The 26,246-nt window shown below is 43.8% G+C and overlaps 1 protein-coding gene across 1 annotated transcript in view; it reads left to right on the top strand.

Moving 5' to 3' along the window:
- The window catches only part of uhrf1bp1l (UHRF1 binding protein 1-like), a 119,960-nt gene extending 97,992 nt beyond the window's left edge, over positions 1-21,968 (top strand). Inside the window, exons 18-21 of the mRNA XM_007907722.2 lie at positions 8,327-8,586; positions 15,211-15,319; positions 18,135-18,337; positions 21,076-21,968. Of these exons, the coding sequence (XP_007905913.1) occupies positions 8,327-8,586; positions 15,211-15,319; positions 18,135-18,337; positions 21,076-21,204 (701 nt within the window). The 3' untranslated portion in view covers positions 21,205-21,968. The remainder of the gene's footprint in view (positions 1-8,326; positions 8,587-15,210; positions 15,320-18,134; positions 18,338-21,075) is intronic.
- Positions 21,969-26,246: the final 4,278 nt, after the last annotated feature.

Consider the following 26,246-nt stretch of genomic DNA (forward strand, 5'->3'; position numbering starts at 1 on the left):
ATCTCTCGTCCAGGACTCGATGTCGGACAGGCAGCTGTCAGGACATCGGTGGTCGTGGAGTTGAGGGTAGAGGAGGAAAGGTAGAGTTGGGTGTCATCCGCATACATGTGGAAGTTAACCCCATGTCTGCGGATGATGTCACCAAGGGGGAGCATATAGAGGGTGAAGAGGAGGGGACCGAGGACAGAGCCCTGAGGGACACCGCACAAGACAGTGCGGGGGCCGGAGGAAAAACCATTTGTGGAGACAAAGTGAAGACGGTGGGAGAGGTACGACCTAAACCACTCAAGGACAGGGCCTTGAAGGTTTAGGTGGGAGGACAAGCGGTGGAGGAGGATAGCGTGGTCGACCGTATCGAATGCTGCCGATAGGTCGAGGAGGACGAGGAGGCAGAGGGAGCCCTGGTCACAGATGGTCAGGATGTCATTGGTGACCTTGACCAGGGCAGTTTCTGTGCTATGGGCAGCACGGAAACCCGACTGAAGGGGTTCGAATAGTGAATGGTTGGAGAGGAAAGAGCGCAGCTGGGAGGCGACAACTCGTTCCAGGACCTTGGACAGGAAGGGGAGGTTGGAGATGGGCCGGTAGCTTGATAGCTGCGACGCATCAAGGGAGGGTTTTTTTAAGGTGGGAGTGATGGTGGCAGTTTTTAAGGGAATGGGAATAGAGCCAGAGGAGAGGGACAGGTTGACGATGTCTGTGATATGTGGGGCAAGGAGGTGGAGCTGGGAGATAAGGAGTGGAGTGGGGATGGGGTCAAGGGAGCAGGTGGTGGGTTTCAGGGATAGGATGAGTTTGGTGACAGAGGGTGGGGAAACGGGTACGAAGGTGTGTAGGGGAGGATGGGTAGGAGTCGGAGTGTGGGAGGGAAGGGGTGGGTGGTGGGTGGATGTTGGAGGGGAAGTGACCGCGGAGCGAATTCCCTTGATCTTGGATTCAAGGAAATCCAGCATCTCCTCGCAGTGAAGGTTGGAGGAGATGACCTGCGCGGGGTGGTGGGGGGGACGGAGGAGTTGGGATGTGGTAGAGAACAGTAGCCTGGGGTTGTCCTTCGCCTCCAGGATTATCCTGGAGTAGAAGGACGATTTGGCCGAGGCTAGAGTGGAGCGGTAGATTTTGAGGAGGTCCAGCCAGATTTGTCGGTGGACCGTTAGGCCAGATTTGACCCAGGTGCGTTCAGCGGCCCGCACCTGGCTCTTCAGTGAGCGGAGGTGGGTGGTGAACCAGGGGGAGGAGCGAGAGTAGGAGACAGTACGGGAGGTGATGGGGCAAGAGTGTCAAGTGTGGAGGAGAGGGTGTTGTGGAGGAGGGTGAGAGCAGAAGAGGGGTCGGTGAGGGTTGAAGGCCAGAGGGAGAGGAGTTCAGAGGACTCCAAGGCAGAGGTTAGGGATTGAGGGGGTAACTTCTTCCAGGGGTGGTAGAAGATGGTGGTCTGGTGGAGGTGGGGAGGGGGGTGGAGGTGGTGAAGAGATGAAGTGGTGGTTGGAGACGGCCTTGTCGGTGATGGTGACATCCGAGACACTGAGGCCCCGGGTGATCACCAAGTCGAGTGGGTGGCCGTGACTGTGAGTGGGGGAATTGATGTGGAGGGAGAGGTTGAGCGAGGAGAGCAGGGAAGAGAAGTCTGAGGAGATGGAGCAGGAGGGGGTGAAGTGCAGGTTAAAGTCGCCCAGGATGATGAGGCGATCAGAGCAGAGGCAGAGAGATGTAAGAAGTGTTGAGATATCAGAGATAAAGGTGGGAGAGGTTTTAGGGGGCCGGTAGAGGAGGAGGATTTTAAGTGAGAGGAAGGAGGGGTGGGAGAGGGTGAGGTGCTCAAAAGAGGGGAAAGAGCCAGAGGAGTAGGGGGATAGGGCAAGTGGTGTCCTTGAGATAAGGGCAACACCACCGCCGCGGCGGTTGGGGCGAGGGATGTGGTGGGAGGTGTAGCCGGGTGGTGTGGCCTCCGTGAGGGGGAAGGTGTCGCCTGGGGTGAGCCAGGTTTCCGTTAAGGCCATGATATCAACGTTCTCATCAAGGATGAGATCGTTGATGACCAGGGCCTTGTTACAGAGGGAGCGGATGTTTTGTAGTCCGATGTGGATGGAGCGGTTGACAGAAGGGTGTGTGGGGAGGGAGGGGGGTCCAGGTTGTGAGGCAGGGTTGGGGGAAATTGGGATAAGGGAGGAGAGGTTGGCTCCCCGGGTCTGTGTCCGGGGTGGCTGGCGAGTGTGGTGGGGAATGGGGCAGTCGGTGTGGCTGCTGCTGGACAGCCAACGCCGAGTGCCACGGTGAGCCCGGCGGAGGATTCCCAGGATGGAACAGAGGGAGGTTGTGGGAGGGTCAAGTGGTGATAGACGGAGAGAGAGGAGGAGAGAGCGGGAGAGATGCAGAGGGGGGAGGGTTTGGGGGTAGAGAGGAGGGAGGGAGGGGGTGAGGGTCATAGCGGCAGCCATATTGCGCACGCGGGGACCGGGAGCGAGCGGTCAGGTGGACGGACACATTATCCCATGGGCTGGGGCAGCCAACCTAACAGGACCATGGTGGGCCCTGATGTGAGCCCTGGGGTGGGGGGGGCGCAGAAGTGTTTTTTTTTTTTTTGTTGCGCGCGCACACTCCTGAAAACTACTGCTATGACGTCAGCGGTTCCCCCACTCCGCCCCCACCCATTCCCTCCTCAGCCCCACAGACCCGCTGTGCTGGTCTCCCTGCAGCGTTGAGCTTAAGTACCTGAGAAGGTAGGCCCAGCTCCTCCCCGCGCTGTCCTGGCGCCGCTCCCTGTCTGGGAAGGAGATAGACAAGCAAATCTACAAAACCATTAGAGTAAAAACCATTGGCAAAATAACAGTGTAACGGGGAAGAAGGGGGAAGGATTCCTTTAATGTGTGCAGGATAACTTTCTGGATCAGTATGTTTCCAGCCCGACGAGGAAGGAAGCAGTGCTGGATCCAGTTCTGGGGTATCAAGTGGGGCAAGTGGAGCAGGTTTCAGTAGGAGAGCATCTGGACAACAGTGATCACAATATCATTAGGTTTAGAGTACTTATGGAAAGGGACAAGGAACAATCAAAGGTGAAGATACTCAGCTGGAAGAAGGCTAATTTCAGTGAATTAAAAAGGGACCTCGCCAAGGTGGACTGGAAAGAAAATTTGGCAGGTAAAACAGCTAATGAGCAATGGGAAGCCTTCAAGGAGGAAATAGTTTGGGGACAGAACAAATACATTCCCACAAAGGGAAAGGGTAGGTCATCTAAACCTCCCTAGATGATTAAAGAGATTGGGATTAAAATAAAACAGAAAAAGGAGGCTTATGATAAATGTCAGGTCCAAAATACAGAAAATATTCAAATGGAATATAGGAGGAGAGCTGAAAAAAGGAAATAAGAGGGGCAAAGAGATTCTATGAGAAAAGATTAGTGGGTAACATAAAAAGGAACCCTAAGGTATTTTATAAGCATATAAAGAGTAAGAGGTTAGTCAAAGTTATGGTGGATCCAATTGGGGACCAAAAACGAAATCTTCTTGTGGAAGCAAAGGGCAGTTGACGTACGCGCCTTGGGACGTCCTCCTGACGTGAAAGGCGCTTTATAAATGGAATCTTGTTGTTGTTGTTGTTGTTGAATGAGTACTTTGCATCTGTCTTTACAAAAGAAGAGGATGCAGCCAATGCCACAGTATCAGAGGAGAGGGTAGAGAAATTAGATACAATAAGAATAAACCAAGTGGAGGTACCAAAAATGTTGACTGTGCTTAAGGTAGATAAGTCACGCAGTCCGGATGGGCAGAATCCTACACTACTGAGGGAAGTAAGCATTGAAATAACGGAGTCTCTGGTCACAATTTTTCAATCCTCCTTGGATAATGGGGTAGTTCCATAGGACTGAAGGGTTGCAAATGTTACTCCCTTGTACAAAAAGGGGCAGAAGGATAAACCTGGGAACTGCAGGCAAGTCAGCCTAACATCAGTAGTGGGGAAACTTCTAGAGAATATAATCTGGGACAAAATAGATTTTCACTTAAAAAAAAAGGGTTATTAAAGGACAGTCAACACGGATTTGTCAAAGGCAAATTGTGTCTAACAAACCTGATAGAGTTTTTGATGAAGTAACGGAGGGTGGATGAAAGTAGTGGAGTTGATGTTGTTTATATGGATTTTCGAAAAGCGTTTGATAAAGTGCCACGTAAGAGACTTGTAAGTAAAATAGAAGCCCACGGTATTAAAGGGACAGTGGCAGCATGGATGGGAGACAGAAACCAGAGAGTGGCGGTGAACGGTTGTTTTTCTGACTGGAGGGAAGTGTGCAGTGGTGTCCCCCAGGGGTCGGTATTGGCACCAACAACAACAAGATTCCATTTATAGAGCGCCTTTCACGTCGGGAGGACGTCCCAAGGTGCTGTACAGTTGGGTCAGGAGCCCGAGCAGGGGGGAAATGGTCAGGGTGAGGGGAGGGAAAGGAGGGAGCGAGGAGGGGGTAGAAAGTCGAGAGGGGAGCTGAAGGTACGGTCAAAGAGAAAGGTCTTGAGACCGGCCTCGAAGGAGGATAGGGAGGAGGCAAGGCGAAGGCACTGGGGGATGGAGTTCCAGAGCCCGGGGGCTGAGAGGCTGAAGGCCCGGCCACCGATGGTAGGGCAGTTGGGGCGGGGGATGTGGAGCAGACCGGAGCCAGAGGAACGGAGGGTACGGGCAGGTAAGTAGGGGGATAGTAGGTCGGAGAGGTAGGAGGGAGCAAGGCCGTGAATGGCCTTGTAGGTGAGGGTGAGGATCTTGAATTCGATCCTCTGGGGGATGGGGAGCCAGTGGAGGCGAGTGTGGGAGTGATGTGGTCCCGAAGCCTGGTGCGGGACAGTACACGAGCTGCAGAGTTCTGAATGACCTGCAGTTTGTGGAGGGAGGTGCCGGGAAGGCCGGTGAGGAGAGAGTTCCCATAGTCCAGCCTTGAGGGCGAAACCTTGGGCAAGTTTCCTTACTCCACACGCCTAATAATAATCCCTCCAAAAAACCAAAACAATAATAAATTGGTCATTTTCAATCTACGACTGTTTGTGGGACATTGCTGTGCGCAATTGGCTGCCGCGTTCGCCCACAAATATACAGTCAATTCACTTTACAGTGTGTTCTGTGAAGCGCTTTGGGACGTCCTCCCGACGTGAAAAGCGCTATATCAAATGCAAGAATTATTATTATTATTATTATTGAGGTGATAAAGGCGTGGACCAGAGTTTCAGTGAGGGGTGAGGTAGTGCCGTAGTCTGGTAGTATTCTGAGTACTACTGCTGTTCTCATGAATGATCTGGACTTGGGTATAGGGAGTCCAATTTCCATGTTTGCAGATGATACTAAGCTAGGAAAAGTAGTAAACAGTGAGGAGGACAGTAGCAGACTGCAAATGGACATAGACAGACTGGTAAAATGGGCAGACACGTGGCAGATGAAGTTTAATGTGGAGAAATGCGAAGTGAAGCATTTTGGGAGGAAGAATGAGGAGAGGCAATATAAGCTGATGGTACAATCCTAAAGGGGGTGAAAGAACAGAGAGACCTGGGGTTCATATAAGTAAATCTCTGAAGGTGGCAGGACAGGTAGATAAAGCTGTTAAATAAGCATTAGGGATACTAGGCTTTATAAATAAGGGGATAGAATACAACGGTCGGAAAGTTATGATAAACTTTTATAAAACACTGGTTAGGCCTCAGCTAGAGAACTGTGTTCCGTTCTGGGCACCACACGTTAGGAAGGATGTCAAGGCATTGGAGAAGGTGCAAAGGAGATTTACCCGGATGGTACCAGGACTAGGACTTCAGTTATCAGGAGAGGCCAGAGAAGCTAGGATTATTCTCCTTGGAGCAGAGAAGGTTAAGAGGAGACTTAATAGAAGTTTTCAAAATTATGAGACAGTTCAATAGGGTAAACAAGGAGAAACTATTTCCGCTGGTGGGTGGGTCGGTAACCCGAGGACACTGTTTTAAAATAGTTGTTAAAAGAAACAGGGGAGGTGAGGAGAAATGTTTTCACAAAGCGAGTTGTTCAGATCTGGAATGCATTGCCTGAAAGGGTGGTGGAAGCCGATTCGTTAACAACTTTTAAGAGAGAAGTAGATAATTATTTGGGGAGGACAAGTTTTCAGGGCTATGGGGAGAGCGCGGGGGAGTGGGATTGATTTGGATAGCTCTTTTAAGACACAATGGCCTCCTTCTGTGCTGTATAATTCTATGATTTATTGTACCTATAGTAAATGGGGAAACGCTATCCAGTGTGAACAGAGGCATTGAATGAATAGTGCATTGCAGCAATGCTTAGACCTACATCAGTGTAAGATTGCACAACATTAAAAGATGTATAACATAATGCAGGTTGTTGTAGTGTACAGGCGTAACCAAGCTTAATGATGTGGAATTTGAGAACATTTCATATTAATTCGAGTGTCCAGATGTCCGCCTGGCTCAATTGGTAGCACCCCTCCCCTGAGACAGAAGGATGTGGGTTTAAATCCCATGTCCAGATGTTGAACACATATAATTTAAGATGGCACTCCAAAGATGGGATTGCGTTGCATTAAACGTCGTCAGGTGCATGTTAAAGATTTTGCAGTACTATTTAAAAAGAGAAGGGAGTGTCTCCCAGTCACCTGGCCAAAAATCCCTGAGATAAAATTGGTTATTCACTTCATAGCTGTTTATTGCTCTGCCCAAAATTGATAACTGTTTGCCTACACATCACTAGACATCATAGTAAAATTCTGTGAAATGCTTTGAGACATCTTAACAGAGTGATAAGGAGCTATACCAAATGCAAGGATTATTTATACTTTTTTTTAGAAATAAATTCTGTGGAATGCTTTGAGAAGATTCTTCTGATGTGATATGTTAAATGTAAGGATTTTTTTTTACTAGTTATACCTGTTACAGCTAAAGCTAATGGAATGTAGATTTCAGTGATACCACTCATGAACCATTTAACATGCCATAAACACTGTGTACACATTAAGCAAAACTGCCATACATGTGTGATCACTTTAACCCTCTCTCCTCCTTCCTTCCTCCTGACACACTCACTCACTCATTCACCCACTCATGCACGCTTGCTCGCTCGCTCACATGCTCATATAACCTTTCCCCTCTTCCCCTCCCTCTTCTTGTGGGGAGAGATTTAATTTAAAAAATGTAGCATTGAATTTTTTTTCTCCACTTTCCTCCTTCCTTCTCTCTCTCCCGATGTATCTCTCTAAAGGGTGTGCGATTTCCTCTGTCGCTTCTTTATTGCAGAATACCATACATACCTCGTATTTTAAGCATTTTTAGTATAGCCCATCAACAATAAGATATCCCCGAAAAAAAATATGCCGGTGGCAGCCCTTCATGCAAGACCTTTCCGATGAGGTATAAATCATCATGCCTCTACGTCAAATCAGCTATTGCGTTCTTAGTGGGCAGACAGACAGACATTTCCTCTTTATTAGTATAGATTATTTTGAACAGTTTGGGCATCACTTGGAAATTACTCGAAGAGTCTACTCAATCAAACTTTGCTGAAAAAATAATTAGCAAGATGTTATCAAAAAGGCTAATGGAATGTTGGCCTTTATCTCGAGGAATATAAAGGAGAGGAAACGATGCTTCAACTGTATAGAGCTCATATAAACTATATAGACCCCATCTGGAGTACTGTGTTCAATTTTGGGCACTGCACCTCAGGAAGGATATATTGACTCTGGAGTGTGTGCTTCGCAGACTCACCAGAACGATACCAAGGCTTAAAGGGTTAAATTATGAGGACAGGTTGCGTAAACTTGGTCTCTATTCCCTTTAGTTTAGAAGGTTGAGGAGTGATCTGATTGAGGTTTTTAAAATAATAAAGGGATTCCATAGGGTAGATGCAGGTAAACTATTTCTTCTGGTAGGGGAATCCAGAACAAGGGAGCATAATCTTAAAATTAGAGCTGGGCCATTTAGGAGTGAAATCAGGAGGTAGTTTTTCACCCAAAGGTTTGTGGAAATCTGGAACTGCTTCCCCCAAAAGAATGGATGCTGGATCCATTTACATTTTTAAGACTGAGGTGGATAGCTATTTGTTCGGTCAGGGTATTAAGGGATATGGGGCAAGGCCAGGTAATTGGACTTGAGGTACAGATCAGCCATGATCTTATAGAATGGCAGAACAGGCTTGAGGTGCTGAATGGCCTCCTCCTGTTTCTATAATATGAATCTATTGCAAAGGTTGGAACAATTACACCAAGAATGTTTCTTTTTTTAAAAAAAAGTTATTTAATTACAAATTAAGTTTCATTTAATTCTATTGAATTGAAGGGATTTGCAAAATCTATTTTCAATCCTGTCCTTTTTTTTGTTAGATCGACAAACCTCCACTCAGATCCCGGAGCACAGAAAAGAAATCCCTGAAGTAAATCTACGGCTGGAGATTGGGCCAACTACTGCTGTCCATTCTCCACTAGCAGTGAAAAGTGGTTTCCTGCAGTGCAAGATTGAGAAATTCAAGTCTGAGTTCCTAATGTCATCCCTTACAAATCTGGGGAAATTTCTGGAAGATGAGGTGTCTTCTGATATAATCCCCATGAAGATTGAAATTACTGATACAAGGATAAACCTAAAGGTATAACTAATTAGGTTTCACAATCTTACCTTTGTCTTCGCATTCCTCACTATAGCAAAGTGGTGCATGTGTTTTTATAATTAAAGTTCTATAAGCTAACCTTTTAAGAAATCGGTGAAGGTGAACTATGCAGCCATTGAGAAGTAAGGAAAAAATATCCAAGGCTGCACTTTGGGTCACACTGTAGACGGGCCATAGCTGCCCAATCCTCATCTTGGAGAATCTGTAGATTTAAAATGCAGGGATAAAGAATATTATTACCTGCAAGGAATGAAGAAATGGAGGTTGGGAAGAGGAGAGCGAAGGAGATGGTCTTCTTACTGTGGCAAGGGTGGGGAGAAAGGAAGATTTAATTTAGTTAATTTAGATTTGGAGGGTGGAGCGAGGACTGTGCGGGGAGGAGCCAAGGCCTAGCAGAGGGTATAAAGCCTAGCCGAGGTAAGCAGTCACTGATTCGGTGGGGGGATTGGAGGATCTGCAGAAAAATGACAAGTGACGTCACTCAAACGACAGAACCAGAAAAAAAACTAAAAAAACTTGAAAAAACCCAAAAAGAAACTTAAATAAAAACCATAATACAGAGTGAGAGAGAGAGAGAGAGAGGAAAGAATGGCATGGCAGGTATTGTGGCAGTTGATGGAGGGCAGCCTGAGCCTGGGCAACTACATCTGCAGCAAATGTCTGCAACTGAGGAAGCTTCATCTTAGAATAGCTGAGCTGGAATCTGAGGTGCAGACATTGCTCCGCATTAGGAACGGTGAGAGCTTCCTGGATAGTTTCATCCAGGAGACAATCATTCCCCTGAGGCTCAGTAAATGTATAGATTTTGCTACTAGTCAGGGACAGGACAGTGTTACTGACAGTCAGACAGGTAAGGGGACCTCAGAGAGAGTGGTGGAGAAGTCTCGGGCTTTGACCTTGTCCAACAGGACAAGGTACTTGCAACCTGTGTGGACAAGGAAGTCTGTAAGGAGGAAGATGGGCAAACTGACCCTAGCATCTCTATACAGAAGGCCACACAAGTGGGGGGGAGCAAAACGAAATGTGGTTGTGATAGGGGACAAGACAGCCAGGCAGACAGGCACTCTTCTCTGCAGCCGCATCCAGGAGTCACAAAGGCTCTGTTGCCTTCCTGGCGCCAAGGTTAAGGACGTCTCTTCAGGGCTGAAGAAGAATTTGAAGCAGGAAGGGGATGATCCAGTTGTGGTGATCCACATAGGAGCCAACAATATAGGTAGGACTAGTAGTGACGACCTGAGGAGTGAGTTCAATGAACTGGGAATGAAATTAAAAGGAAAAACATCCAAGATGATAATTTCTGGATTACTATCTGAGCCACACGCAAATTGGTACAAACAAATTAAAGAGTTAAATGGGTGGCTTAAAGAGTTTCATTTTATGGGCCACTGGTGGAAAAGAGAGCTGTTCCATTGAGATGGGCTCCACCTTAACCTAGGATCAGTGTCCTGGCAAAATGATTAAATAGGGAGATAGGCAGAGCTTTAAACTATTAAGGTGGGAGGGAGGGTTACAGCTACAGTTAAGCATAAACTGACATTCAGTCATGGCTGTAGAGCAGAGTAGGGACTGGGGAGATAAAGAACAGAGTGTGTTAAGTAGGGACAAAAAGCTCAACAAAGGAGATAGGGCATTAACAAGTAGGGGAAATAGTAAGAAGTCAAAATTAAATGTGCTATATCTGAATGCATGAAGCATTCGTAACAAGATAGACAAATTAAGTTCACTAAATGCTGTACACTGTCCATCCAGTCCCTTGGGATGTCCTCCCGACGTGAAAGGCGCTATACAAATGTAATCTTGTTGTATACAAATGTAATCTTGTTGTTGCTGTAAATGGGTATGATCTAGTGGTTATTACTGAGACCTGGTTACACAAAGACCAACGGTGGGAGCTAAACGTTTTGGGATATTCGACATAGGAAAGATATGCAATGTAGAAAACAAGGTGGGGGGTTAGCCCTGCTAATAAAGCATGAGATAAAAACAGTAGAGAGGAAAGATCAGGATGTAGAGTCAGTCTGGATGGAGGTAAGAAACAACAAGGAGCAGAAAACACTAGTGGGAGTAGTTTATAGACCCCCAAGCAGCAGTTAACGTATTGGGCAGAGTATTAATCAGGAAATTAGAGGAGCATATAACAAGGATAGTACAATATTAGTGGGTGATTTCAATCTAAATATAGACTGGGAAAACCAAATTGGCAAAAGTAAATTAGAGGATGAATTTATAGGATGCATTAGAGATAGTTTTCTAGAACAATATGCTGAGGAACCAATCAGGGAACAGGCTCTCCTGGATCTTGTTTTGTGTAATGAAATAGGGCTAATCAGCAATCTGGACGCTAGGGCAGAGTGACCATAACATGATGGAATTTAACATTAAGTTAGAGAGTGATATAGTTGAATCCAAAGCAAGGGACTTAAATTTAAATAAAGCCAACTTTACAGGTATGGGAGAAGAATTGGCTAAAATATACTGGGAAATTAGATTAAAAAATGATGGTAGAGCAGCAATGGCAAACGTTTAAATATGTAAAACATAGTCCCCAGCGATCACATATTCCCTTGAAAATTAAAAATACCACGGGAAAAGTGGTTCAACCTTGGCAAGCTAGAGAACTTAGGAAAAGTATGAAATTGAAAGAAGAAGCCTATAATATTGCCCAAAACAGCAGTGAACTTGCGGATTGGGAAGGCTTTAGAGAACAGCAAAGGAAAACCAAGAAACTGATTAAGAAGGAGAAAATGGAACATGAGGATAAACTAACTAGGAACACAAAGACAGATTGTAAGAGTTTTTACAAGTACATAATGAGGAAGAGACTATCAAAAGTGAATGTGGGTCCATTGCAGGCAGAGACAGGAGAAATTATAATGGGGAATAAAGAAATGGCAGTCATTAAACAAATATTTTGCTTCTGTCTTCACGTTAGAGGACACTGAAAACTTACCGAAAATAGAGGGGAACCTTGAGGCTAATGTTAGTGAGGAACTTAAAGAAGTGAACATCAGTAAAGCAATAGTACTAGAGAAATTGATAGGATTAAAAAACGACAATTCCCCTGGACCTGATGGCCTGCATCCAAGGGTTTTAAAAGAGGTGGCTGCAGAGATAGTGGATGCTTTGTTTTTGATCTTTCAAAATTCCCTGGATTCTGGAATGGTTCCCATTGACTGGAAGGTCGCAAACGTAACACCGCTATTTAAGAAAGATGGGAGACAAAAGATAGGGAACTATAGACCAGTCTGACATCGGTGGTAGGGAAAATTCTGGAGTTCTTAAATAGAGACATCATCGTGGGATACTTAGAAAATTATAATATGATTAGGCAGAGTCAACATGGCTCTACGAAAGGAAAATCATGTTTAATAAATCTTTTATTTTTTTGAGGATGTAACTAGCAGATTAGATAAGGGGGAAACCAGTAGATGTGGTGTATTTGGATTTCCAGAAGGCGTTCGACAAGGTGCCACATCAAAGGCTGTTGCATAAGATTAGAACCCATGAAATTAAAGGTAATATATTAGCATGGATTGGAGATTAGCTAACAGGAAGAAAACAGAGAGTAGGGATAAATGGGACCTTCTCAGATTAGCAGGATGTGACTAATGGAGTGCCACAAGGATCAGTGCTTGGGCTTCAATTATTTACAGTCTATATCAATGATTTAGATGAGGAAATAGAACTTAACATATCAAAATTTGAGGATGATACAAAGATAGCTGGGAGAGTAAGCTGTGAGGATGATACACAAAGAATGCAAAGGGAAATAGACAGGCTAGGTGAGTGGGCAAAAACAACAACAACAAGATTTAATTTATAGAGCGCCTTTCACGTCGGGAGGATGTCCCAAGGCGTTGGACATTTGGGTCGGGACCGGGCAGGGGGGAAATGGTCAGGGTGAGGGGAGGGAAGGGAGGGAGCGAGGAGGGGGTAGAGAGTCGAGAGGGGAGCTGAAGGCATGGTCGAAGAGAAAGATCTTGAGACCGGCGTTGAAGGAGGAAAGGGAGGAAGCAAGGCGAAGGCACTGGGGGATGGAGTTCCAGGGCTGAGAGGCTGAAGGCCCGGCCACCGATGGTAGGGCAGTTAGAGTGGGGGATGTGGAGCAGACCGGAGCCAGAGGAACGGAGGGTACGGGCAGGTAAGTAGGGGGATAGTAGGTCGGAGAGGTAGAAGGGAGCAAGGCCGTGAATGGCCTTGTAGGTGAGGATGAGGATCTTGAATTCGATCCTCTGGGGGATGGGGAGCCAGTGGAGGCGAGCGAGGGTGGGAGTGATGTGATAGCGAAGGTGGCAGATGGAGTATAACGTGGGGAAGTGTGAAGTTATTCACCTAGGTAGTAAAAATAGAAATGTGGATTATTTTCTAGTGGGGGAGAGACTAGGTAGTGCTAGTGTTCAGAGGGATTTGGGTGTCCTTAGTATGCAGGTACAGCAAGCAACTAGGAAGGCTAATGCCATGTTGGAATTGTTGCAAAATAATAATAATATAATAATAATCCTTGCATTTGATATAGCGCTTTTCACGTCAGGAGGACGTCCCAAAGCGCTTCACAGAACACACTGTAAAGTGAATTGACTGTATATTTGTGGGCGAACGTGGCAGACAATTGCGCACAGCAATGTCCCACAAACAGTCGTAGATGGAAAATGACCAATTTATTATTGTTTTGGGTTCTGGAGGGATTATTATTAGACGTGTGGAGTAAGGAAACGTGCCCAAGGTTTCGCCCTCTGCCTGGAATTGAACTCAGGTCTCTCGCTTGCAAAGCAAGTGCTCTAACCACTGAGCTACAGGACTCCACAAGGGTTAGAGTACAAGAGTAGGGAAGTCTTGCTGCAGTTGTATCTATCCCCCAGTGCCTTCGCCTTGCTTCCTCCCTTTCCTCCTTCAAGGCCGGTCTCAAGACCCTTCTCTTTGATCGTGCCTTCAGCTCCCCTCTCGACTCTACCCCCTCATTGCTCCCTCCCTTCCCCCCCCCTCACCCTGACCATTTCCCCCCTGCTCGGGTCCTGACCCAACTGTACAGCGCCTCGGGACGGCCTCCCGACGTGAAAGGCGCTCTACAAAAGGAATCTTGTTGTTGTGTATAAGTCCTTGGTGAGACCGCACCTAGAATATTGTGTGCAGTTTTGGTCTCCTTATTTAAGAAAGGACATATTCGCCTTAGAGGGGGTGCAGTGTAGGTTCACTAGGTTGGTTACTGGGATGAGGGAGTTGACCTATGAGGATAGGTTGAGTAAACTAGGCATATATTCTCTAGAATATTAGAAGAATTAGAGGTGATCTTATAGAAACCTATAAGATTCTTAAGGGTCTTGACAGGGTAAATGCCGTGAGAATGTTTCCCCTGGTTGGAAAATCTAAAACTAGGAGTCATCGTCTCAAGATTAAGGGTCAGCCTTTTCGAATTGAGTTGAGGAAACATTTCTTCACTCAGAGGGTAGTGAATTTGTGGAATTCTCTTCCCCAGAAAGCTGTGGATGCTCAGTCCTTGAACATATTCGAGACTGAGGTTGATAGATTTCTAAAGGATAGAGGGATTAAGAGATATGGGGATAGGGCAGGTAAATGGAATTAGGTTAGAAGATCAGCCATGTCTTCCTTCAGGAGCTTCATGCTCTGATTCTTGAAAAAGAAGCTATTTTCCACCCCGCACACCCACATCACTTAGGAGTCCTCTCACAGACCACTTGTTAGTACTTTGGCATTTTCCTTTATATTGGTGACTAATATGCAGTGATTGTGAATGGGATTCCTTAATAAGGAATTCCTTTCAGCAATCAGCAACAGAAGTATGTAAAAACAGCTAAAGGAAAGATCTTTATGCTGTGTCAAACATTCTGAAAGTAAATTGCAACAAAGCAGAGTTCCTGTGAACCGTATTGACATTATTTCAGTATTATGAAGTAAACCTGTTTAGAAATCATTGCATATTAGGCCCACTAAGCAAAGTTCTCAAATGTTTCTGTTTACGAATCAACTGTCACAACTTGTGATCATTTAGCATTTGTTTAGTGGCTTAGCTGAGCTACCAATTCCACCTGTTAATTACCTCTGTGACTTCCTAACCCCCTACCAACCTGTCTACTCCATCTGCTCAGCGGGCTCTGGCCTGCTTCACATCCCCCGCCAGAAAGGCTGAAGGCAGGCGGCTCTTCATCCTCTCTGCCCCCACCCTCTGGAACTCCATCCCACAGTCCCTTTCCTGCTTCAAGACCCGTCTCTAGACCCTCCTCTTCGACCATGCCTTCGGTCACCCCTATCCTCCCGCCCTCCACCTCTCCTAATCTCAACCACCAGCTGAGTGCGGACCCCTGATTGTCCAGCGACTTAGGCATTACATTTAAGATGCTATACAAATGTATTTTTTGTTGTTGCATCAGGAGCTGTATCCCTGTCCAACTGATTGATGCACTTGAAGCATACCAGCAATTTAAAGCTATTTGTAGAAACTTTTTTGGAACCATTCTGTAGTCATTATAGGGGCCAAATACAGCATCTTGTTAAAAAGCTTATACAAAATAAAGAATTGAGCATTACTGGTTGTAATGTAACTGCAAAGCCATGAGAAAATAATTGTGATTATAATTTTAATTGCAGGATGACAATCTACAGGGTGATCCATCAGCTCATGATCCAATGCTAGTGGAGCTGTTAATTGATGATCTTATCATTCAACGAAATGATAAGGGAACTTTTTGTATTGGAGGTAAGGACTTTCCTAATTTTATTGAAATGGCCTGAATAGATAAATAGTTTGAATCTTATGAATGAAGTGTTACTATGAACCTTGTTGATGGACCATGATTGTATCTTATAGCTTGTGAAATTCTCTTAGAAGCTCTATGAATTTGATATTCAGGAACAGTGTTTTACAGTATAAGTATTTTATATTTAACAAATTTATTAGATTTTACTTGTTTTGACAGTTTCATGGCACTTGTGTATATTCAGTAAAATTGCACTTTCATCCATTTTAATCCTTGCATCATTTAAGGATACAGTTTCATAATTTAACAAAATTCTCAATTCACACCTATAACTCAGGACTATAGTAATAAATAAAACCACTCTGTTTGTCACAAATTAGTAAATTTATTCATTCATTATGAATTTCCTCTGTCTCAGGGAGTAGCTGGCGAAAGAAGATCTCCCGGGCTTGATATTTTCCCTCAGATATACTAGTTCATAATCTTATTTTCAAGCAGACCTTTAGTTTTTTTTTCCCTCTATTACTCAGCAACAAGCTACTTCCTGTTGAATTCCACAAGGGGGATGTTTTGTGACTTTTACTGTGCATATCTTTTGCGTGGATGGAATACTCACAGCAATTTTTGATTGTTTGGCTTCAAACTTTAATTCTTTTTATTTTAACCTCATTTGAATTAACTGTGGGAGTGACTTAATGAATCCAACTTTGCACCTCATCAAATTAATCCATATTCATTCTAAGTTTGCCTGCTCCTTTCCGATCGGGATATGTGTGCTCTGACTTGTCAATCTATGTGGACCATTCATGTAGAGAAACATGCTGTTGAACTAAATAAAGGACCTTGAGGAGCTTCAATTTTGCTCCTTCTGTTTCTGTCTTTCAGTAGATAAGGAAGTATGTCCTTGTCTCATTCATGAAACAGAATTTGCACACCAGGTCTTCTCTCAAATCTCTGGTCTTGGCTTATGGAATAAATCTGATGCATCATAAAGTGTACTTTTGAGCTACCGCCGAATAGCAAATGTCCTTGAATAACAGTCTACTTTTTGGATTGTTTTTCATTAACTGGATCAATAAGTACCATGCTTTGTTGAACTGCCACCAGGATAGAGCTGCCCTTTTCAGATTTGAATTGCCTCAGGAGGTCACAGTTTTAGCTTTGTAGACTGCACCCTGCTGCCCTTGGTCAAAATGAGTGTTGTTCCACAAATCTAGCCATGGCCAATGAGACAGTGTCATACAAGTGGGATTACAGTGCAGCCTAAGTGGTCTAAAATTAATTCTAGCAGAACTTTTGAAAAAAAATTGGAACTCACATATGAGTTCAACTGGAATATCTGGTTGAAGGAGAAACGTTGTAATGGTTAGCTGCAGTCTAATTGAGAAACCAGAGTGTTCAGCATTTTCACCCCAACTATGTTAACATCCACAAAGTGGAAGTAGGCCTCTTTCTCAGACTGGTAAGAAGCTGGGTAAAGTGAAGGAACTGTTATTCCTGAGCCAAATCAATTAAAAAAAAAAGGACAGTTATATAGCACTTTTCCTAAGACAAAGTCTTTGACAAATGTAGTGGTGAGCACCCAGCAGAGAAAAGAGTGATTTGAAGTTGTGGACGGTCAAAGAGATCTCTTTTAAGGAGGATTTTGAAAGCCAAGAGAGAGGGGAGTTGGTAAGGTAAAATAGCAATGTCCCAGAGGTGGAAGGAGATATTCTTGGTAATTGACCAGATGTGGGGCTTTGAAACGCAGCTCAGGGTCAAGCAGAATGCCAAGACTGCACCCTAACTGGTTCATGAGCGAGCAGCAAATGAGGAATCAGAGCCCTTTTGCAATTCTATCCTCATAAAGCATTGACCCAGCTGATAAAGACCTTTGATGTTGCAAGCATTATCCAATATCTAGTTCAAGAATAGAATTACTGAAGGAACTAGGTGAGGCAATGATGCAGACCACTATTTTTTCACCTTTGAGATGATTTTGAATCCAGGTTAATGAGTTAAACTTTTTTCTAAGTCCTATCTGAAATGAGTTTGGAATGTCTCTGCTGTGCTCCCAGTGACTGGATCTTAGCATGAAACTGTCCATACACCCCAGAGATTAATAGTCCTGCTCAAAAAAGACTTTTAGGATGGTTGCTGTAGGAAATGGAAACATTTTATTGGTGCATTTGGGAGTTGGCTTCTGACAGTTAGAGTCAAGGAATGTTGCTGGGACAGTTTCTGCCTATTTCTTATGTCACACCTGACCTGGGAGTGCTCACAGTGGAATGAAATTGTACACCCTGAACTTACATTCACTTGATATAACATTTTAAAGATTTTTTTAATGTAGTAGTAAGTGAAATGAATGCTATACTTCATATCCTATCTGATGACTCGAAATTGGTCAATCTCTATGCAAACAAGCAATAAAGTGATGGTGAAATTATTCTGAATATCTTGGATAAGCTACAACAAAAGTGTTCGAACCTGAGTTGTAATGAAATATTTTATAGCAATAATCCGATGTAGTTTGTGCTGCATATAAAACATAATTGTGTTATTTGTTACAGATGTTTTTATCTGGCTAACTTGATCATGTTTGTCTCAGATTTTAGTGACTGATACATTTTAATGAAATATCACAGGTTTTCTGCAATGCTGTTTTATTGTTTAAGTCATATATTTGGCACTTTTAGATTGAGACTAATGTTTATATATGGTGAAATTATTTGTTAGCAATTCAAAACCTTACTTGTTTTATGTTAGCAGACACAGTATAGTATTTCTTTGGGTTTGAATTATTTATTACTTTGATTTGTTTGTCCCATTCAGGTACCCAGGTACCTAAGCAAAATCTACCAAATGGGAAAGCCACAAAAACAGTGTTGTCTTGTTTAAAATGTGATGAATCAGAGAAAATCAGTTATGTGTCACAGTCTACTCAGACGCCTCCAGAGAAACCTTGTCCTCCTGGGCAGAGAGATACGAAAGAGAGCAAGTCATCCGCTGGATATTCATTTCATGGCAGGGAACAGGTAAGAAGAACAACAATGTGCATTTATATAGCACCCTTCACCTAAGCAGTATCTCGGAAAATTTAGCAACTGAGTGGCTTGATGTCAAGTTGGAAAAAAATGTGATACTGGACTTCATGAGGCTGTAAACATTGTAAGCTGCAAGGATCATACCTTCAAGAACAATAAGAACATTTTTACATTTATATAGCATCTTTCACATCAGGAGGATGCCCCAAAGCAATGGACAGTCCACAGTTTGCAACCGAGTTGGGGGTGGGAGGGGGAAAAGATAATTGAAAGATGAAGGTCTTGATACCTCCTCGAATGAGGCGAGGGAAGGGGTGAGTTGAAGGGACTCTAGGTAGAGCACCAGAGAGTGGCGACAGATAGGCTGAAAGCCCGACCACACATGGTGGAGGGGCTTGGGCAGGGAGATGTGGATCAAAGCCAGAAGGTATAGTTTGTTAAAACTGACCAGAGAAACAAAGGCTCCAGGTGGCAACTGCTCAAAGGCATTTCTTGGAATGTGTCATTGAGAGCATGAACATTCTGTTTATGATCTGCAGTCCTTTGCAGCTATTGGTGAAGCTTGAAGTCCTCTAACGGTAGAGTGTTGTGTATTCTGGCTGTGATGGAGAATGGTGAGAATACTTAAGTACAGCAGTGCTATTCGCAGTATTACTCAGGAAGAATTCTTTGTAGCTGATCTCAAATTATGAGAGCTCATATCTGCCCTTGTCAGGTCTTCATAGAATTATACAGCACAGAAGGAGGCCATTCGGCCCATCGTGTCTGTGCCGGCTCTTTGAAAAGAGCTATCCAAATCAATCCCACTTCCCTGCTGTCTCCGCATAGCCCTGCAAACTTATCCTCCCCAAATAATTATCTACTTCTCTCTTAAAAGCTGTTATCGAATCGGCTTCCACCACCCTTTCAGGCAATGCATTCCAGATCCGAACAACTCGCTGTGTGAAAAAATTTCTCCTCACCTCCCCTCCGTTTCTTTAACAACGATTTAAAACAGTGTCCTCGGGTTACCGACCGAACCCTCAGTGGAAATAGTTTCTCCTTTTTCACGCTATCAAATTGCCTCATAATTTTGAAAACTTCTATTAAGTCTTCTTTTAACCTTCTTTGCTCCAACGAGAATAATCCTAGCTTCTCTAGCCTCTCCTGATAACTGAAGACTACGGCACTACCTCACCCCTCACGCTGCTGAAACCCTAGTTCACGCCTTTGTCACCTCAAGGCTGGACTATGGGAACTCTCTCCTCGCCGGCCTTCCCGCCACCTCCCTCCACAAGCTGCAGGTCATTCAGAACTCTGCAGCTCGTGTACTGTCCCGCACCAGGCTTCGGGACCACATCACTCCCACCCTCGCTCGCCTCCACTGGCTCCCCATCCCCCAGAGGATTGATTTCAAGATCCTCATCCTCACCTACAAGGCCATTCACGGCCTTGCTCCCTCCTACCTCTCCGACCTACTATCCCCCTACCTACCTGCCCGTACCCTCCGTTCCTCTGGCTCCGGTCTGCTCCACGTCCCCCGCCCCAACCGCCCTACCATCGGTGGTCGGGCCTTCAGCCTCTCAGCCCCCAGGCTCTGGAACTCCATCCCCCAGTGCCTTCGCCGCCTCCTCCCTTTCCTCCTTCAAGGCCGGTCTCAAAACCTTTCTCTTTGACCGAGCCTTCAACTCCCCTCTCGACTCTCTCCCACTCCTCGCTCCCTCCCTTCCCTCCCCTCACCATTTCCCCCCTCCTCGCTCCCTCCCTTCCCTCCCCCTGACCATTTCCCCCCCTGCTCAGGTCATGACCCAACTGTGCAGCGCCTTGGGACGTCCTCCTGACGTGAAAGGCGCTTTATAAATGGAATCTTGTTGTTGTTGTTGTTGTTGAAGACCCTCATCTCTGGTACAATCCTGGTAAATCTCCTTTGTACCCTCTGCAATGCCCTAACATGCCTCCGAAAGTGTGGTGCCCAGAACTGAACACAGTATTCAACTCTAGCTGAGGCCTAACCAGTGTTTTATAAAACAGTGTCTTCTTTGGAAAAAGTAAGTGAAGATAAACTGGCTCATTATTTTTTTATACCTGGAGAAGGGAGATTGGAGATGCTCTGTGATCTTGGTAATTCAATACCTGAGTCAAGCAGGTCAGCAGGAGTCCAGAGCATTGTCTGGAGCTAACACACCCGCCTGCCTGGCTCAACAATGGGCCATGGCAGGGCAGAAATGTGGCTAAAGGGTGGAATTCTTCTCATTTGGCTCCTGATAAATCCTTACCCCAGCACCCCAGTCGACAGTGATCCTACCTGGACAAGCGGTTTGCCTACAGCAGCTTGCACTGCTGCATTAGGATATGAAATTTTAGCTGATTTAATTCTAGGAGAACCTCAGTGTGCCCTTTGATGACTTCCTTGACTTTTGCCAACCTGCAGCTGCATTCTCCAGGCACAGACCAACAGAATGTTCATCTCTTTCTCTATCCCCAACACAGGATGAGAGATTGAGCACTCAAGAGCTCTCTTTAAATTTAAACCATGGGATTTCCATGCATATCAAACTCCTGGTTGGTATAGAACCACCAAGATTTTGTAGGGACCGGTCACCTGTCTGTCCTCTTAGCTTTAACAGCTGTGAGGACTACTCAAGTGGGGGGAAGGAGGGAACCAGAGAAGTAAAATTAGATAGCAACCATATCTCATTGAAATAGTCAATGAGTTAATTTGGATACTAATTTTCTTTATTTTGTTGTAGTTGCTTGATGAAAACGAATGTCTGAAACAGGAACTAGCCAAAACTAAAATGGCTCTTGCTGAAGCCCAGATGGAAAAAGACAGTTTAATCCATCGATTGAAGAGTTTTAACTCTGAACTCATCTCATAGCCAAACCTACTTGGCTATAGAAGACCTTCTTGATTAAGTGGAGCATCTTATACTTGAGACCATGCCAACTGCTTATTGGTTTTTTTAAAAAAAATATCTTGATACCAGTTTACATTTCTTGAAGAGCATTGAACAAACTCAGTGTAGAGAAACTTGTTACATCTATACTGCAAATATGTATTTTTGAATATTAATTCACTAAAGACTAAAGATCTCATCCATGCACTAAATACAGATAAATATGACTTTGAGTTTAATAAAATATTGCACCACTGTATCATGCTTTTCACTTCAATCAGAATCAATTCTGTCCAAAACTGGAACTTGAAATTAGGTTTGAAACAGAATATTGTGGGACGGGTAATTTTCTTTCATTCAAACTTAGCTGTGTTTTGGTGTGCCATCAATGTTTTTATTAAAAGCCTATTCCAGAGGAGGTCTCTTTAAAGAGACTGAATTTGCACTATAATTAATCTAAATCATGTATCTAACAGTTTTTTTGTTTAAATCATCTGTGATATAGAATATGTACAATACAACATTTGTGTACATATGTGCTTTATGTAATTATAGCAGCTACCAGGATTGGTTGCTAGCCTATACCTGATGTTGAGTGCAAGGTGTATCTGTATAGCTAACTACCAACAAGGTAAAGCATACTCATGTCATGCAGTCATTCTGTACAGTATCCAAATAGTGTTCTTCACTAAATAATTGTATCAAAGATTGTATTCTAAATAAATATTAAAGCACAAAAAACTTCAAGGTATTTTTAATAAGCTTTGTCCACTTCACTGAACAGTTTTTGATGTCCTGTTCTATTTTATAGTACATCAGATGAGCATGTTAAATGAGAATTGTTTTTTTCTTCTATTTTCATTTGATTTAAAATAATAATTCATATAAAAACTAGCAATAACAATGAAAATCAGTCTTGAAGTATCTTGTAGTTCATTTGTAATATTTTTTTAAAAAATATTGTGTTCTGGATCACTCCATTGTGGAGGATCACATTGGATGTTCTCTATTGGACCTCGGTCTGGAGTCAATGTCTATTGTACCTGGGTCTGGAGTCGATGTGGGTTTCAGGATTCCTTTGTTGAAATTTTTTTTCAAAAATGATAATTTGAAAGCTTGTGAGATGGCTAAATATGCAACTTGTCCTCCCTTCAATCCATTCCCAAAGAGGAAACTTTCCTGTCCTATATGAATGAGAATATTTGGAACATAAAATAACATACAATATGATTTAGATTAATATAGCAGCTTTCACGTTAGGAGTATATTTCAGAGTGTTTCACAATGCTTAATGGCCAGTTAAGCTGGGGGTGGGAGCTGAGGGGAATGGGAAGGGGAAAGATGATGGAAAGCAAGGTCAAAGGGGTTTGAAAGAGGGAAGGGAGGCAAGCCAAAGGGACTCCAGAATGGAGTTCCAGAGAGCAGGAGCAGAATGGCAGAAAACCCAGCTGCCATTGATGGGGTGGATAGGGCAGGGGTGAGTAAAGGGAGCAGCTGAGTCGGTATGGTTGAAGGAGGTGAGGTGAGAATTTTAAGGGATCTTAATGTGAGAATGAGAAGGATCTTGATATCAGAGCCTGGTGCAGGAGAGGACCTGGGCTGTAGAGTTCTGGATAGTCTGAAATCTATCTACATCTATAGATTAGTAGAAGTATTGTTTAGTGGATGTCCTCTTTATATTAAAAATGCATTTTTTATGGAAGTTGCATGTTATAATAATCCTTGCATTTGATATAGCGCTTTTCATGTCGGGAGGACGTCCCAAAGCGCTTCACAGAACACATTGTAAAGTGAATTGACTGTATATTTGTGGGCGAACGTGGCAGCCAATTGCGCACAGCAATGTCCCACAAACGGTCGTAGATTGAAAATGACCAATTTATTATTGGTTTTGGTTTTGGAGGGATTATTATTATTGAAGCAATTCATAGGTTTATTTGTTTGATAAACTAGATTAAATAACATTTTGTAATTTAAAAATCATAAAACAGTATCAAACAAGACTGTTGTTGATTCAGTGCCCATTTGCACATTAAAGTACTGTTATATCAGACCAAGATTGAGTAAGGACACCACACATAACATTGTGGTTTTATTTATTAGACTTTGTTTAGCTCCTGGAGTCCCAAGTGGACAAGTACTATCGTTTACTGAGAACGATTTTAACATGCATTAAAAGATTCCTGTTTCATAGTCACCTTCCCAGTCTCCCCGGTCGAGATGTACAGCAAGCAACCTATCAAAGGGAATTCTCCCATACTTCCTCAAAGAAGAGAAATAAAATGTGCGAGAAAAGAGACTTTTGCAAGCAAAGCTAAGTTAAACAGTGCATCAAAACTGTTGGCTAAAATATTAGCCAGATGACAAAATAGCTCTATGCCTTGAGCAGGAGATCAAATAGCTGTTCAGGCTGATGAACAGATTATAAAGAATGTTAGATTTACATCTTTCATTATGATCTTCCTCATTTTTTGATCTAAGTAGACCCTTCACAGCAAAAGCTGCCTTACCCTCCTCCTGCATATTCTTTGTTTTTCTATCTGACCAGACATAATATGTATCTTCTGTATTATATCAGTAATCTGCACATCGAACTTTCTCACGCTATTTTTTCTAAATAAGGAACTGGGTGACCTTAAGGAGGGCCTCTTATACAACAGGGCAAGGAAATTCACATGGCTACAAAAGATGGTATTTTCTTAAAGGGACAATGTCCAAAGTGACTTTCTTCCTCTATGGGTTTCAAGTTTCCCAGTGTTTTAAATGAGGTGCCACATCGAGGCTTATTTGTATTGGACTTAGAAAATGTTTTCATAATTAGTAACTGATGTTGGTAATTTATGAATTTATCATGTTTTTAGTTGGAGCTGCTTCATATCCTGACAAATGAAGTAAAGTTGGCCACCTCCTCTGCTGAATGCTGCAGCCCTCGTGAATCCAATTTGAACTCCCTTACGATGAGGAACTTTACCCACAAGGTGAACAAAAATCAAATATATTTTTAAAAATAGGAAAACACTTTTTAAGATGAATGAATGGGACAGTGGTTGCTATTTATGGGATTGGGGCCTTTTTTAATTCATGGTTTCAGACTGTAAATTGGTTTATGCTTTAGAACAGTGGTGGCCAACTCATAGCCTGTAGGTCATACGTGTCAAGAAGTGGCCTAGTGAACATTCGCACTAGTCTAGGTGAGTCTGGTTTAAATCAATATTTTATTTCCAGTTTTCTCTTGATCAAATATTTCTTTATTTATGGCATAAATCAATAAATATTCAATCAAGAAAACTTTTTGGTTGGCATTGGTGGCCACGACTGCCTTAGAACAAAGCTTGGAAGTTTAACCAGTTCAAAGTTAGGGGGGGGAGTTTCAATAGTTTTCAAAATGGACACCACATATGGTGCAATTAGCATGCGGAACATGATCATTTACGACATTCTATTGAAGATCTTCTTTGCCTAAGGTTAGTTTGGAGAAGAAACTGGCCCAGCAACTGATTAGAACTCATTGTGAATGTTAAAACCCAATAATTTGACTGGGAAAATGGGACAACATATTAGTACTGCAGCAGGTTGTGCTAAGAGGTGATGCGCCAATTCATGCGCATGATTTCCCAAAATTGGTTGTAGTTAAGAATTTGTGTCGAATTAAGTGTTTCCTTCTTGAGAAACTGGAGTCATCCTTGACTCCAGGACCACTGCTGTTCTGACATGTCTGTCAGGCATCAAGTCCTGGATGAGAGCTAACTTCCTTCAGTTAAACATCAACTAGACCGAGGCTCTCCTGATTGGCTCCCATCAGCACCTCCACACCTCAGGTGCTGACAGCATCACCATCCATGGTTGCACCTCGATCTCGCTGAGCCAGTCCGGAACTTTGGGGTCTTGTTTGACCCTTCCTTCCCCACCTCCACAACATCGCCCGGCTCCACCACTGTCTCACTCCGTAGGCCGCTGAAACCCTCATAACACACTTTCATTACATTGAGGCTCCACTATGCAAATTCCATGGTTGTCAGCCTCCCCAACTCCTCCCTCTATAGGCTGCAGATCATCCAGAACTCTGCAGCCCGTGTCTTCTGCACCAGGCTCTGTGACCTTATCTCCCCCATTCTCGCCTGTCTCCACTGGCTTCCCATCACACAGAGGATACAGTTCAAGATCCTGGTCCTTAGCTTCAAAGCCCTTCATGGTCATGCTCCCCCGAACCTCTCCGGCCTGTTTCATATCCCCCGCCTCGCTCACCCCACTATTGGCAGGTGGGCCTTCTGCCACTCTGCCCCCATTCTCTGGAACTCCAACCCACAGTCCCTCCGGCTTGCCCCCTCCCTTGCTTCCTTCAAGACCCATCTCAGGACCCTCATCTTTGACCGTGCTTTTAATCTCCTGCTTCCTACCCCTCCACCCCTGTACTCCACCCTTCCCGATCCTGACCCCCAGCTCAGGTCCGAAACTCTGTCTGTCCAGTGCCTTGGGACGTCATCCCGATGTGAAAGGTGCTATACAAATGTAATTTTGTTGTTGTTGTAATAGGGAACAGAAGGTAAAATATTAAGCAAAGATTTGTTGTATATACTATTGTTTTGAATTTTAGATATTATACATTTAATTGTCGATTTTTGAAAACATTTAGCATGTTAAACTAAATTAAAAGAGGTCTGGAATCACAGGTCTTGTTTGTACTATTTATTCCACACGCGCACACATCTATATATATATATATATATATACTCCCTCGATATATAAAAGTTGTGATGCCACTTTATTTCTTCATCAATTCTTTAAGACTTATTGGACATTGTAATGGTATCACAACTTTTTGGTTGCCCTGTGTGCGCATACATAGTACATTAACTTGTACAAGTTGCAGCTACCCTTGCAACCAAAGGATCCAGTATGGAATGTACATTGATACACAAACAGACATTTCATCTTTATCTATACTCATCTGGGTGCACTCCTGTGGGAGGACTCATTTTGGCCATGCTGTTCTTTGAGTGGGCAACTCATTTTGGCTCGCTTTT

Source organism: Callorhinchus milii, unplaced genomic scaffold (assembly GCF_018977255.1).
Source record: "Callorhinchus milii isolate IMCB2004 unplaced genomic scaffold, IMCB_Cmil_1.0 Scaffold5, whole genome shotgun sequence".
NCBI classification, from domain to species: Eukaryota; Metazoa; Chordata; class Chondrichthyes; order Chimaeriformes; family Callorhinchidae; genus Callorhinchus; species Callorhinchus milii.